A 13,317-nucleotide genomic window follows, 5' to 3' on the forward strand; every position below is an offset into this window, starting at 1 on the left:
AGTAACTCATCTTTTTTTCCCCAATTCCATGTTAAGGGACACTCATATTAAACATAATGTTAAAATTGGTTAAGTAATCCATTTTTAATATATGCCAGATTAAGGAAGGAGAGCAAATGTTTGTAAGTCACCAACTGAACTTTGGATACTATGAAGTGTTGCGGTTTGGACCGTTTCCACGAGAGGGCCTTGTAATATTTCTGCAGGGTTATGCATGATTTTGAAAGCAGCAATGCTTGTGACTGCTGCATCTAAATAAGAAAGTTGCAGAGGCTGGTAGCCCAAATGTGAACTTTTTAGCCACATCACAGAAAAACCTAACACTTTCTGTATTTATTCAGTGCTTAAAACAAGCCGGGGATACAGAATTGCTTCAGATCAACACCACATTCTCCTTGGTTTCACCATCTGCTGTAATTTTAGCATGGGTGGCATATTCTCATGCTGAAGCTGGAAGTGTTTTTCGCAGACTTTTTTTCTTCACTTAAAAATTAATCTTTTTTTGCACAAGTTAATTTCTGTTATTTTCCACACTTCTTTGCCCAAAGAATTTTTCTGCTGATCTCTTCAGTAGCTCGCTGTTCCTTTTTCTTTGCTATGTTTTCCTTTCCTATTCAAAGTTGTGGGGAGCAAGGACTTTAGTCCTTTTCAGCTATTCAGGAAACCATTGACAGTTTACTTCCTATCCCCACCTTCCTCACATAGACATAGCAATCGTACTTACATTAATATACTGCTTCATAGTGCTTTACATCACTCTCTAAACAGTTTACAGAATCAGCATATTGCCCCCAACAATCTATCTCTTCTGTCAGTGACAAATCAAGGAGAAAATTCCTCCGTTGAATGCCGAGGCTCTATGGATAAAGGAAGTTTTCTGGTACAAATTTAAAGTTTAAACAAAACCATGAAGAGAGCTTTCTGTGCTGTTATTTGAGAATGTGGGACCTCTTTAATAAAAATGAATTGTGAAGTTCAGAGCATGTATTTTTAAAAAATATTGTTTCAGAAAACCCCACCTACTAATAACATACGGTACAAATGGATAAGTATGCATGCTACATATGCACATTATGTCATATATGCTGCAGCTTTTTAATCCTCCTCCCCCATTGGAAATATTCCTGGAGTTGCCTCTGGAGCAGGGAGGGACATCAGCTAGCAGTTTCCTAAATGCTGGAAAGAGGCTCCTGTGTTGTAGGATCCTTATACCTAATACACGTAATAAGAAAATATTAGTACAAACATCACGTCTGTGCGTCAGGCAGACCTTCCTTTACAGAGTTGTGTTTATTTCTGTTTCCATGCTATTTCAGGATCTTCTCTCCCTCTCTGCCTCTGTATTCATGGGAAAGATGACATAACTTTTCAAAATAGTGTATTTCCACTCATTACTGAAAAATAAAGTTAAGGGAGGTGTGCATGATTAGCCCCTTTATGTTGAAGAACTGCATCCGATCAGAGTATCTGAATAAGAAATGACAATGGGGCTCCTTTTGTTGCCATAATGAAGGGGGCTATATGTGTGCTGTTGTGATCTTGAGATCTTAGAATGCCCCAATTTATTTATGACATCCCTGGAGGGACCTGTGCCGCACCATCTCTGACCTTGTTGCCTTCCTCTCCCTCTCTCTCTCCCTTTCTTTCTGTTGTCAGGTGGTTGCTGAAACCCTGGTGAGTGCCTGCCCTTTATTTGTCCTTGACACGTTCTGAATGTCTGTGTAGTTTTCCCAACTACATTGCTTTGATCCACAAATACATTTGCTTTTCTTACCTTGGGTTCTGGGGAATGGTAGAATTAATACATTGAGTGTAAAGTGTAGCTGAAGGTAGAGTTGAATTAAGTGAAGGGTCTGTGATTCTCATCCCGGGGAAAGCTCTTTGGTCAACAAATGAGCCTTGGTGGAGCAGTGGGCTAATGCCTCCTTAAGTAACACCAGCTGCCTGCAGTTAGTGCAGGTTCGAGTCCCACCAGACTCAAGGTTTATTTTTTATTTTTTATTTTAATTCCATTTATATCCCGCCCTTCTCCGAAGACTTAGGGTGGCTTACAAGCTTAGCAGTAGCCTTCATTCTATGTATATGCCTGCTTATTAGGGCTTTCACACACACCCCAAGCGGCATTATTACAAAGTCAGCTTATTGCCCCCAACAATCTGGGTCCTCATTTTACCTACCTCGGAAGGATGGAAGGCTGAGTCAACCTTGAGCCTGGTGGGATGCGAACCTGCACTAATTGCAGGCAGCTGGTGTTACTTAAGGAGGCATTAGCCCACTGCTCCACCAAGGCTGACTCAAGGTTGACTCAGCCTTCCATCCTTCCGAGGTAGGTAAAATGAGGACCCAGATTGTTGGGGGCAATAAGCTGACTTTGTAAAAATGCTGCTGGGGGTGGTGGTGAAAGCCCTAATAAGCAGGCATATACATAGAATGAAGGCTATTGCTAAGCACGTTGATTTGTGCATTAGATTGTAAGCCGCCCTGAGTCTTCAGAGAAGGGCAGAATATAAATGGGATTAAAAAAAATGGCAGAGTACATCAAGGTTGAGAAAATAGCAACCAAATGTCCATATATTCCATGATTCTATTGTGTCTGCTTGGGAATACCAAGTGGAGAGAAGGAAAGAGAAAGAGAGAGTGTGTTTTCAGCTGGGCCTACTGTGACCAATCAGTGGTCTTTAAAGTCTACCTTATCTGAGGTCCCTTAACTAGGAATGCCAAAGATTTCAGAGACTTTTTGAATGAAAAGCATGTGGCCTGTTTGGAATGACGACAAAAGATCCACTACCAATCTGGTTGCTATAATGCTGTGCCCCTCTGAGCTCACACAATCGTATTTTCCAAATCAATATTAACTTGCTTCCCTAATTTTGGATTTTATGCTCCCAGCCCAAGATAACTGAAAAAATGTGTGTAGATAGAATTATAGACAGTCCTCACTTAATGGCCACAATTGGGACAGGCAACACGGTTGTTAAGTGAAATATCACAGGACTGGACTTACGATGTCAGTTCTGCTGCAGTCATTGAGGAGACCACCCACAGTTGTTTAAGCATGGCATTACGTGACTGCGACATGCAACTTACTGCCGCTTCTCCATTGACTTTGCTTATCAGAAGCTGACTGCAAAGCTTGCACATAGTGATCAGGTGACCGTGGGGCCACTGCAACAATTGCAATTTTGGTGACTGATCATAAAAGTTTTTCAATGCCATTATACATTTAAATGGTTGCTAAACAGTCATTAGACAAGGACTACCTGTATTATCCCTTGTTGGTTTGTTTAGGTTTTCATTTCCCAACTGTGCAGCTGGAAGAGTAGGAAAAAAGAGCACTATCTTGAGCTTACTGCAGAGCAACAAAAGGGCAACAGTGAATAGTTTGAAACCAGGAACAGCCTTTTAACTATGACATAAAGAGAATTAAAGATATTGAGAATAATTTGTACTGATCCACTGAATGTGCTGTTTATTTTTCTACGCATAAGTATCCCATAGGAAAATGGATTCTTGCCTGTTATGGAAAAGATTGATTTGGAACTTTGCCCCATCGTGCACAAAAATGAATTCAAAAAGTAATATTTTTTGCTAGATAGAAAAGCAGTTGGATACTCATGTGGATTGGGGAGAAATCAGACTTCATAACAGAGATGCTCATTTTTTAAAAATAAATAAATTTGGCTCTATCTCTGTAACAGTCTTTTGACATGGAAACTTTTATGGTCCATTATTAGATCCATAGGAATGGCAGTATGTTCTGTATTTATTGATAAAGAATAAGACTTGGGGAGAGAAAGAATATATCACACAAGACTTCCGTGGTGGGTTTGGGCTGATAAACGTTTTCAGTCACTGCACAGTAGTAGTGAAGAATAAAATGCTGGTATCAAACTAAATAGATTGGACAGACAGATTTATATAGCATCTTAACAATATTATGACCGGCTGATCAGATTATTCAAAACAGACTTTTGATATTCAATCGATCCCATTCTTTGTTGTTCTCCTCCTCCATCCCTTCGTTCTTCATTGATTTTGCAGAAATTGTCTGATGTTTCTGGTGATGATTCAACATCCCTTGAGACCCGCTTCCTGAGCATCTTGTGCACCCAGAGCTATCCCCAACTCAAGAGAGGTAGGAAGGCAACAGGGATGTGTTGTAATTGTTATATCTTACCTTTACATGTACACCTCAAAGCAATGTACATCATGTTCCTGCCTCCTGTTTTCCCCACAAAAAGCCTGTACGCCTTGGACTGGCCCAGCCAGTTTTCAAGCCTAAAGGAGCACTAGAATTCAGAGTCTTAAGTTTCTAATCGAGCACCTTTAACCACCTCCCAAAACTGGTTCTCCCAAAACGTATAGTTTTTATGCCATGTTTATAATCATGACTAAGCACGAAATAACTGATTTGAGGTTTCCAGGCTACGTAGTCATCTGAAGCAGTTATCTGGGTAGAGCTGTGAGAACTAGACTATGAAAAAAACATGTCAACAGAGAGTTAAAGTTTCCTTTATCTTATGTTGTTGCCATCTAAATGGCCATCTGGATTTTTTGCAGTCCGGATCTGGTAGCCCTGTGTTTTGGGAAAGTGTTGTGGCATTACCTAAGGGACTGGAAGAAAAGGGGCTGACACAATCAACTTGCTAAAGAAAGTTAAAAAAAAACAAAAGTCTCCTTTGCTTAAGAAAGCCAGCATTTTTGGATATAAAAATTCATGGGCAGGAAGTTCATTTAATCATCTAAGCCAGGGGTGTCAAACTGCCTGCCCGCGGGCCGGATGCATCATCCTAAAACCACGCCCACCCCATTGCCAGCAATGGAGAAAAAGTCAAGCTATGTCGAGACACGTCACGTGACGTTGCGAGTTTGACACCCCTGATCTAAGCCTTCCCTGTCAATGTTAATCGTTTATTCTGCAGCTTTCCATGGCATCCCCTAATTGTTACCAGCCCAGAAACTCAATGAATAATCTTTAAGTCAATCTTGCATTGGAAATTTAGGTTTTACATTCTACCCTTGATCCTTGTAGTTTTTCAGGAGTTCATTAAGATGACAAATCATGATGTGGCCCATGCCATCAACAAACGGATGTCCGGAGATGTCCGGGATGCCTTTTTAGCTATTGGTGAGTGTTGTTTTATATGAGTATAATATAGAAAAATGTATTTTTAATGCATGTAGAATGCAGCCTTTACTAAAACCTCTCAGAGTGAAGTTGATCTTGCAATGTTTTGACAGTTGAGCAATTTTTTTGTGATTTGCATAGATGAAGCAAGCTTCTTGTAAAAATGTGGAGTGTGGTGTTTCACAGAAATATGGCTGTGTTGCAAAATTGGATTAATATATGAGAGAGAATGCATATGCAGTATTGTATGCAGCAGTGGAAAATAAATTAATTGCCCTAGAAAAGAAACAGGGGGATGGGATGATTACTGGAGATTTTCTACAGGCTATTAAAATGCAACCCTTTTCTGATTGTTTATTTTCAGCTCTTCTGTACCATCCTAAAGCTAGAAAGCTGTTTTTTGAAAGTAACATTGATCCTACACATAGTACCAAGTGTCATTCTTGACTGGAGTGTTTCATGTTGCCTAGCATGACTGTGGCCTGGCAAAGTTCTTTCTGGCTCAGATTAAGCTTCTGTGTGTGAAACTGTACTGGAACTGAACAATCCTTCAGTCATCTTAGTTTCAGCCATTTGTGATGGGTATTGGACTCTTTTAGCCAAGGCTTTTGTTCAGACCTACTGTTGGCCCTAATATGGTCAAATATACTTGGGTACAGGGTAACTCACCTCTTCTCTTCATCAAGCCTTACAAGAACCATTTGCCTTATTTGCTTGCTTGTAATGCCCGCACACAGGGGACGCAGTGGCTCAGTGGGTTAGGATGCTGAGCTTGTCAATCAGAAGGTCGGCAGTTTGGCAGGTCGAATCCCGAGTGCCGCGTAACAGAGTGAGCGCCTGTTACTCGTCCCAGCTTCTGCCAACCTAGCAGTTCGAAAGCATGTAAAAATGCAAGTAGAAAAATAGGGACCACTCCGGTGGGAAGGTAACAGCGTTCCGTGCGCCTTTGGCGTCTAGTCATGCAGGCCACATGATCACGGAGACGTCCTCGGACAAGCGCTGGCTCTTCGGCTTTGAAACGGAGATGAGCAGCAGCCCCTAGAGTTGGAAACGACTAGCACACATGTGCGAGGGAACCTTTACCTAATGCCCTCACTGGACTGGAATGGACCTTTTTTTTCCCTTAGCCTCTTCTGTGTCCTGTCTGATGGCACCCAGAGGCTAGACAGGTACTGAAGAAGAATGGACAGAGAAGCCACATCTGCCCATGCCCAAAAAATGTCCTCATTCATGCATATTTGCAGATCAGGAAGTGGCTGCTCAACCATGCCTCTTATTGCAATTCACAGAATTGAGGAGGGAATTTTTTGAGTTCTTTGTTCCTGTTGTTAACTGGGTTTTTTTTTTAAAATGATGAGGCATCAACATGGCAATGAAGATGCACCCTTCTAGTTGAAAATCTGGACTCAGAAAATTTCTGTGCATAAAGGATGGGAACTGAGATGCAGTTCAATTTGTGAAAAGCTTTTTTTTTAAAAGAGAAATATTATGATTCATGTGTTATTTGATATTTATTGGGAAGGCCTTATCTTTTTTTTAAAGGATTTTATTAGTTTTTCTCTTACATACATATATTAATTTTTCAACCAGCGTGCTGTCTGGATTCAAAAGCGCTAATACATAGTCAATTCCTAATCCTTGGTTCTTTCCTCTAGCCATTTGTAGAATAAGTCCCAGATTTGGTAATATTCTGTTTCTTCTTTATCTTTCAATCTCATAGTTAATCTGTCCATCTCTGCGCATTCCAATATTTTTTAAATTATTTCTTCCTCTGGTGGTAATCCTTCCGTTTTCAAATATTGCGCGAAGACTCTTCTTGCTGCTGTTGTGACGTGTAGAATCAGATATAAGCTTTGTTTATTAATCTTTTCTGGGGGAAGGCCTTATTATCATTAACAGTTCTTTTGTGCATAGTTGCTGTTAATAATGTCATCACAGCCTGAATTTTTTGTTTCTCATTTCCTCCAATTTTCCAATGAGGTTACAGCCCCTCATTCCCTCTGTCCCGTCTCCCTGGTTCCAACCACACCTGTAATTCAGGATAATACTTCATGCACTTGATGAAGTGCGGACACTGGTTGATGGAAGCCTAATAATAAATATTAAACCAACTCATAATATAGTTGTGAGTTCTTAAAAATACTAATAATACATGCTGTTTTTTTCTGCAACAAACTTCTTTGGAAATTGTTCCCTCCCCCATCTACCTCCCTGTTTGGAAGTTCAACTCCATAATTTTACATGGGCAGATTTTTTAAAAAAATCTCCCTTCCTTCCCTCTTGCATTTGCTAAATGAAAAGCTGTACCATAACCAGTTTCATTTAGAACTTTTCTGAGCAAGGGGTGGCTGAGACAGAATATATTGCATGCAGGCAACTTTGGTCGGCTCTTTCCTGGCAACACATTCATGTTCTCCCTCTTTGTCTCCCTCTTTCTCTGAAGTGCGGAGCGTTAAGAACAAGCAAGCTTTCTTTGCCGACAAGCTATACAAGTCCATGAAGGTAAAAACAAACACCCATTTGTTGTTGCCGTCCCAGGAAGGAAGAGTCAGTATTACTAATCAAATATTTTGGCTGGTTTCTTTTTTCTTCTGGTATTAAAGAGGTCAGAAACGACTTATTTACAGGGGAGGTGATGCTATAAACAGAGAGATTTTAGGAATCTCCAGCCAGCTTAACCTGTTGGTCCTTTGCGTAAAGAGAATTCCTTAAGAAAAGGTTGCTAGAGCTCAGGGGAAGTCACGAGGGGACACGTTCTCTTTTGGTCATCCCACCTTCAGAACTAGGATTCAGCAGGCTAGCAGGAACCAGATGCAGTGACCCAACACCCACCCTGAAGGGCACTCAGATTTATCAATGCTGATACATATTTTGCAAGGCAGGATATGAAGCTTCCATTCAGTTGCCTGTTCTTTATAAATTTGCGGGAGCAGCAAAACTTCCCTGTTGCTAGGTGATGGTTGTTGTTGCCATCTCTTCAAAATATTTTGCAGTAATAATGTGAGTGGAAATCCACCACTTCCTGCCTCTCTCATGCTGCACCTGGTGGGTTTTTGTAACCTCTTCAGGGTGCTGGCACAGATGACCAAACTCTCATCAGGATCATTGTTTCAAGGAGTGAAACTGATCTGCTCAACATCCGGCGTGAATTTTGGGAGCTGTACGACAAGTCTCTATATCACATGATTGAGGTAAAGAAACTTTCGGGTTTTGTGAACACCATTTTGCCTATTTTGGTGTCATAAGTGCTTTGACCTTTTATCGTTCACCTCACTTTTTGCCTATGACTCATTAGCCTCATGGCAGCCTCACTGAATATTAAATTCAAGAGTACGAAAAGAGTTCCCCATAAGCTGAAAAGAACAAAACAGATCAATCAGTAGGGTTAGGTTAAGAGTATGTCACACACAGAGAGACACCTGTGTTGATGTTAAGAACAAATTTGTGCTCTAAAGTGCATGTTTGTTTAAATACTGGTACCTTTATTAGCCAGTTACAGGTAGTCCTTGACTTACAACAGTTCATTTACTGACAGTTCGAAGTTACAACAGCAGCGAAAAAGTTACTTATGACTGTTTTTTTTTACACTGATGACCGTTGCAGCAATCCCATAATGTGATCCAAATTTGGATGCTTGACAACTGACTCATATTTATGATAATTGCAATGTCCCGGGGTGGTCATGCGATCCCCTTTTGTTACCTGATAAACAGATTCAATGGAGAAGCCAGACTCACTTAACAGCTGCAGTGATTCACTTAACAGCCGTGGCAAGAAAGGGCATAAAATGGGGTAAAACACAACTGACTCACTTAGCAACAGAAATGTTGGGCTCAGTTGTGTCATAGGTCAAGGACTATCTGTACATGAACAGCAGCTGTTCAGTCAGTGTGCTTTGCCTTCTCTGACACCACCAGGAAAACACACACACACACACACACACACACACACACACACACCATACACACACACACACACTCCTTTTTTGGATTGGTATGGAGTTTTTGACCCAAAGATCTAGTTCAGACATGTCAAACTGCAATGTCACATGACGTCCTGCAATGTATCGGGACAGTTTTGCCATTGCCGGCAATGGGGTTGGCACGGCTTCTGCATGATGCGTCCGGCCCGTGGGCTGGCAGTTTGACACCCCTGATCTAGTTCCTCAATCAGGTTTCTTTAGGACTAGGCTTAGTATACCTTTCTAAAAAGATGCTAAAGCAGTGTTGTTCAAACCTGGCAGTTTTGAGATGTATGAACTTCCAACTGCCAGAATTCCCATCCCGGCTGAGGAATTCTGGGAATTGAAGTCCACACATCTTAAAGCTGCAAAGTTTGAAAAACACTATGCTACAAGAACCTGTTGTAATCTGTTCACCTCAGTGAGTTAATGGCAAGGTGAAAACAGTAATTCTGCACAACTGGAGGGCATGACTTAAAAGGTTGGATTTTAAGGATGTGTAGTTTTAATGTAAGTTTGACAGCTATGGTTTTTCTTGAAAGAATTCTGTTAATGATTAAGATTAAGAGTGGTACAACTGAGTTCCCGGCAGAACTATAATTCTGATGGCGCTTTGTATATAGCATTGCTTGTTGAACCACTTTTAAGATATGCATAGTGGGTACTCAGTAAATTAATTCACATTTTTACATACTTGATTATTTGGGTGCATTTTCTGATTTTTTTTATCACTTTATTTTCCTTATTGCAGAAGGATACTTCAGGAGATTACTGCAAAGCACTGCTAGCTGTTTGTGGAGGAGAAGATTAAGCAGTCAATTAGTGCTGTAGAAACCCATCTTACCTGAGCTGTTGTTACTCACTTATGTGCAACCTAAAAGTTGCAATTGCTTTGAAAACTTCAAGGATATTTTGGATTCACTGAGGCCTCACATTGTGTTAGAGAAAAATAGCTGTTATCACAGAAGAGCTTAATATTGCAAATAGCAAAGACCACAAGGATAATCAGTTGAATGGTTGGAGGGGGGGGGGAACTGTCTGATTTTTGTCAAAGCTGAATAGTGGCCACCTGTTTAATGAAGCCATACCTTTATAGGTATATTGTGAACCAAAGAAATAAAATGTTGAATACTGCCGGGCACACAATTGTTCTTGTTTGTTTTGGAACAAGGAAAGCACATAATAAGAGTGTCTAATTTTCAATAAACGTTCGGGCATGCAAAGATGTATTCTTCCAGCAGTTTATAAATATAGTCATGAGTGCTGACAGTAACAAATACAAATCCACCCAAATCAAAATTAGAGATGACTTTTAAAAAAAATTGAAGGCAGAGCTGTACTCTGCTTGTGAGAGCCTGCAAAGTGCAGCATAAAAGGAATGAGATTTACCTATTTTTCTTTATTAAATTCAGATTTATTTATTAAACTTAAATACCACCAGTTTCAGTGGTATTTCCTTACAGTAATTTACAGCAAAAACAAAACAATCATGGAGCAGAATTAAGACTACTAATTGTGGGCGATTAAGAAGTTTGATATATATAAATAAATACACCACCCAGAGCCCTCTGAGAGGGAGATAGGTGGTTAAGAAGTTTGATATATAAATTCAATATTAAAATATCCAAAATAGCATTTGTTATGTGAAATAATAACAATAACTAATCTTAATGGCATAGGAGCCTTGGTGGCACAGTGGTTAGAATGCAGCATTGCAGGCTAATCCTGCTGACTGCCAGCAGTTTGATCCTCACCAGCTCAAGCCTTCTTCCGAGGTCGGTAAAATGAGCACCCCCAATTGTTGAGGACAATATGCTGTCTTTGTAAACTGCTTAAGGCTGTAAAGCATGTGAAGTGGCACATAAGTCTAAGTGCTATTGCACTGAAGAAAATCTTACATAAGAATTCAGTCTTTCCTTGATTCTTATTTCACTTGAATATAACAATCCATAAAGAGTAAGGATCAGCAAATCTCATCAAATCTATGAAGTCATTGGGATTGGGGAAACTTGGAGTGCTTCAAACTTGTTTTCCCTATCTGAAAAATGGGCTTAATAAAATGGGCTGAATTTATCCGGGTGGATATGGTGATCTGTATTTATATAGGTGCCTAAGAATAGTAGGACTATTATGAGTAACCAGCAACTTTTGATACTTGAGCAACTCTAGCTTCCTCACATCAGAAGCATCAAAGTTTGTATTTGATCTCATTTTCTTTAGTGGTCAGGCAAGCTGAATGTTAATTAGTAAAATGAGATGCACGAGTTTTCTCAAATTAGGAAGAGCCTTCCCCCCCCAAAAAAACAGAAAACCTTGTTCCATGCTGTCATCTAGAATGGTGACTTACGATCTGGTGTACAACCGTTTTGTGCAGCAGACATCGTTGTGAATGTTGCCTAAAATGTTAAATTTAAATTTACCGACAAAGACTTAAAGGGAGACTAGTATAGCTATTTCGATATCGCGGTAGGTCAGGTTGCCCTGATAGACCGGTTTCACCAGAAAACAATTTGCCTAAAATGGTTATCTAATCATTTCTAATCACTTCATCCTTTTATGATAGAAGAACTATTGATGAAATAACAAAATAGAAGAATGGGCCCGATAGCCTACAATCAAAATAATGGAGCAGTCTAATAAGAATAATTTACTAGAATACTAGGAATGGACTGATCATTGTCTTTGACCACTGGGAGAACGTTGGGAAGCCTAATGGACCTTTGGATTGCTTCATTTGCTTTTGTTTTTTCTTCTAATGTATCACCACAGATGTTCACTTTTAAACTATAACCATCAAGCACACCACACTGCTAAAATGTTCATTTAATGTGGACCAGGCCAAGGAAGTTTCTGACAACAATCCAAACAAGAATCTCATTTAATTGGGGTATATTTTAAAACTTCAGTGCCTGAGCCCTGAACTACTATAACTGAATTATATAACTTTCTGGAGATGCTTATAGAAATAAAAATAAATTTAAAATCATTTAAAAACATTTAAGGAGCTTGCACAAAAGAAGTGTTTTGGTTTTTCTCTGCTATATACATGTAGAGCAGGCATGTCAAACTGCCAGCCCACGGGCTGGATGCATCACGACGAAACCGCGCCCTCCCCATTGCCGGCAATGGGGAAAAAGTCACGATACATCACACGACGTCACGTGTCGTCGCGAGTTTGACATGCCTGATGTAGAGTTTGATGACACCACAGATGAGGACTGGGCAATGATGTTCACAGCTAGCGGGCTGTTAATTGTGCTACTTTTTGCAAATAGGTTAACGTGTTGCCATTCTGTCTTTCACAAATGGCCTGAAGCTACAGGATTAATTCCAATCTTGGACATTTAAACTACCATGGTTAAAATAAAATTTTTAAAAATATATTGCATCTTGTCATTTTGTAAACTGTTAATACTGTGCTTTAGCTAAACAGACTGTATCTGAAATGATGAAAAGGGAGGAATAGATAGACGGATGAGTATATGAATGGATGGGGAGATGTGAAATTACCAGGCATTTTAATTAACCTCAGTGAATATTTGCTCTTATATTAGCCTGTAATTAAAAGAGTTTAAGTTTATTTCAGCCTTTATTAAGTGGGTATCTTAGATGTTCCATGTTGGCTAGAATCTTGTGAGATACAGTCCCAATACACTGCATCTGGACGGAGCCAGGTAGTGAAATGTATATTAAACTGTCATGACATCCCACCTTTTTTGTTGATTGGTGACCTAAACTTTTCACTGGGTGTCCTATTAATGTAATGAAAACTTAAATATTTTAACCCATAAAATAAAGTGAGTGGAAACCAATCTGGTTTAATAGTTGAAATGATGGGTTAGGGATTAGGAGATTCTAATCCTTAGGTATGCAGAGCTGGGTGACCGGGAGCCACTCACTCCCTTTCAGCTCAAATATAATCAAACACTGCAACAAGCCAGCTGAAAAACCAAACCTCATATCATGCATTGGTAAACTTTACTGTAAAAAGGCAAGTGCAGAATCTAGTAGATTCTGCAACAAAGCACAACAAATACGAAGCAGAAAAACCAACAGGGAAAGTCCAGAGAGGAAAAGACCCCAATGAACACAATAGAAAAAGAGATGATAACAAAAGATGATGAGAGGTTGGTTACCCTTGATGACACAAACATGATGTCAGTGCAGAGACCATCATGGCAAAATGCCCATTGAAAGTCAGAAACCCAGTGAACAACTGAAAAACAAC

At 39.9% G+C, this 13,317-nt stretch overlaps 1 protein-coding gene across 3 annotated transcripts in view; it reads left to right on the plus strand.

The window, feature by feature from the left end:
• The window catches only part of ANXA6 (annexin A6), a 45,492-nt gene extending 34,191 nt beyond the window's left edge, over positions 1-11,301 (plus strand). The window contains exons 21-26 of one of the 3 annotated variants that reach the window (XM_083355355.1): positions 1,657-1,674; positions 4,042-4,135; positions 5,033-5,128; positions 7,572-7,630; positions 8,197-8,319; positions 9,841-11,297. In XM_083355355.1, the coding sequence (XP_083211481.1) occupies positions 1,657-1,674; positions 4,042-4,135; positions 5,033-5,128; positions 7,572-7,630; positions 8,197-8,319; positions 9,841-9,900 (450 nt within the window). In that variant the 3' untranslated portion in view covers positions 9,901-11,297. Of the gene's footprint in view, positions 1-1,656; positions 1,675-4,041; positions 4,136-5,032; positions 5,129-7,571; positions 7,631-8,196; positions 8,320-9,840 lie in introns of all 3 variants that reach the window. The other 2 variants (XM_083355356.1, XM_083355357.1) reach the window with 2 other exon arrangements.
• The last annotated feature ends 2,016 nt before the right edge of the window (positions 11,302-13,317 follow it).

Source organism: Vipera ursinii (assembly GCF_947247035.1).
Source record: "Vipera ursinii genome assembly, chromosome: 2".
Taxonomy (NCBI): domain Eukaryota; kingdom Metazoa; phylum Chordata; class Lepidosauria; order Squamata; family Viperidae; genus Vipera; species Vipera ursinii.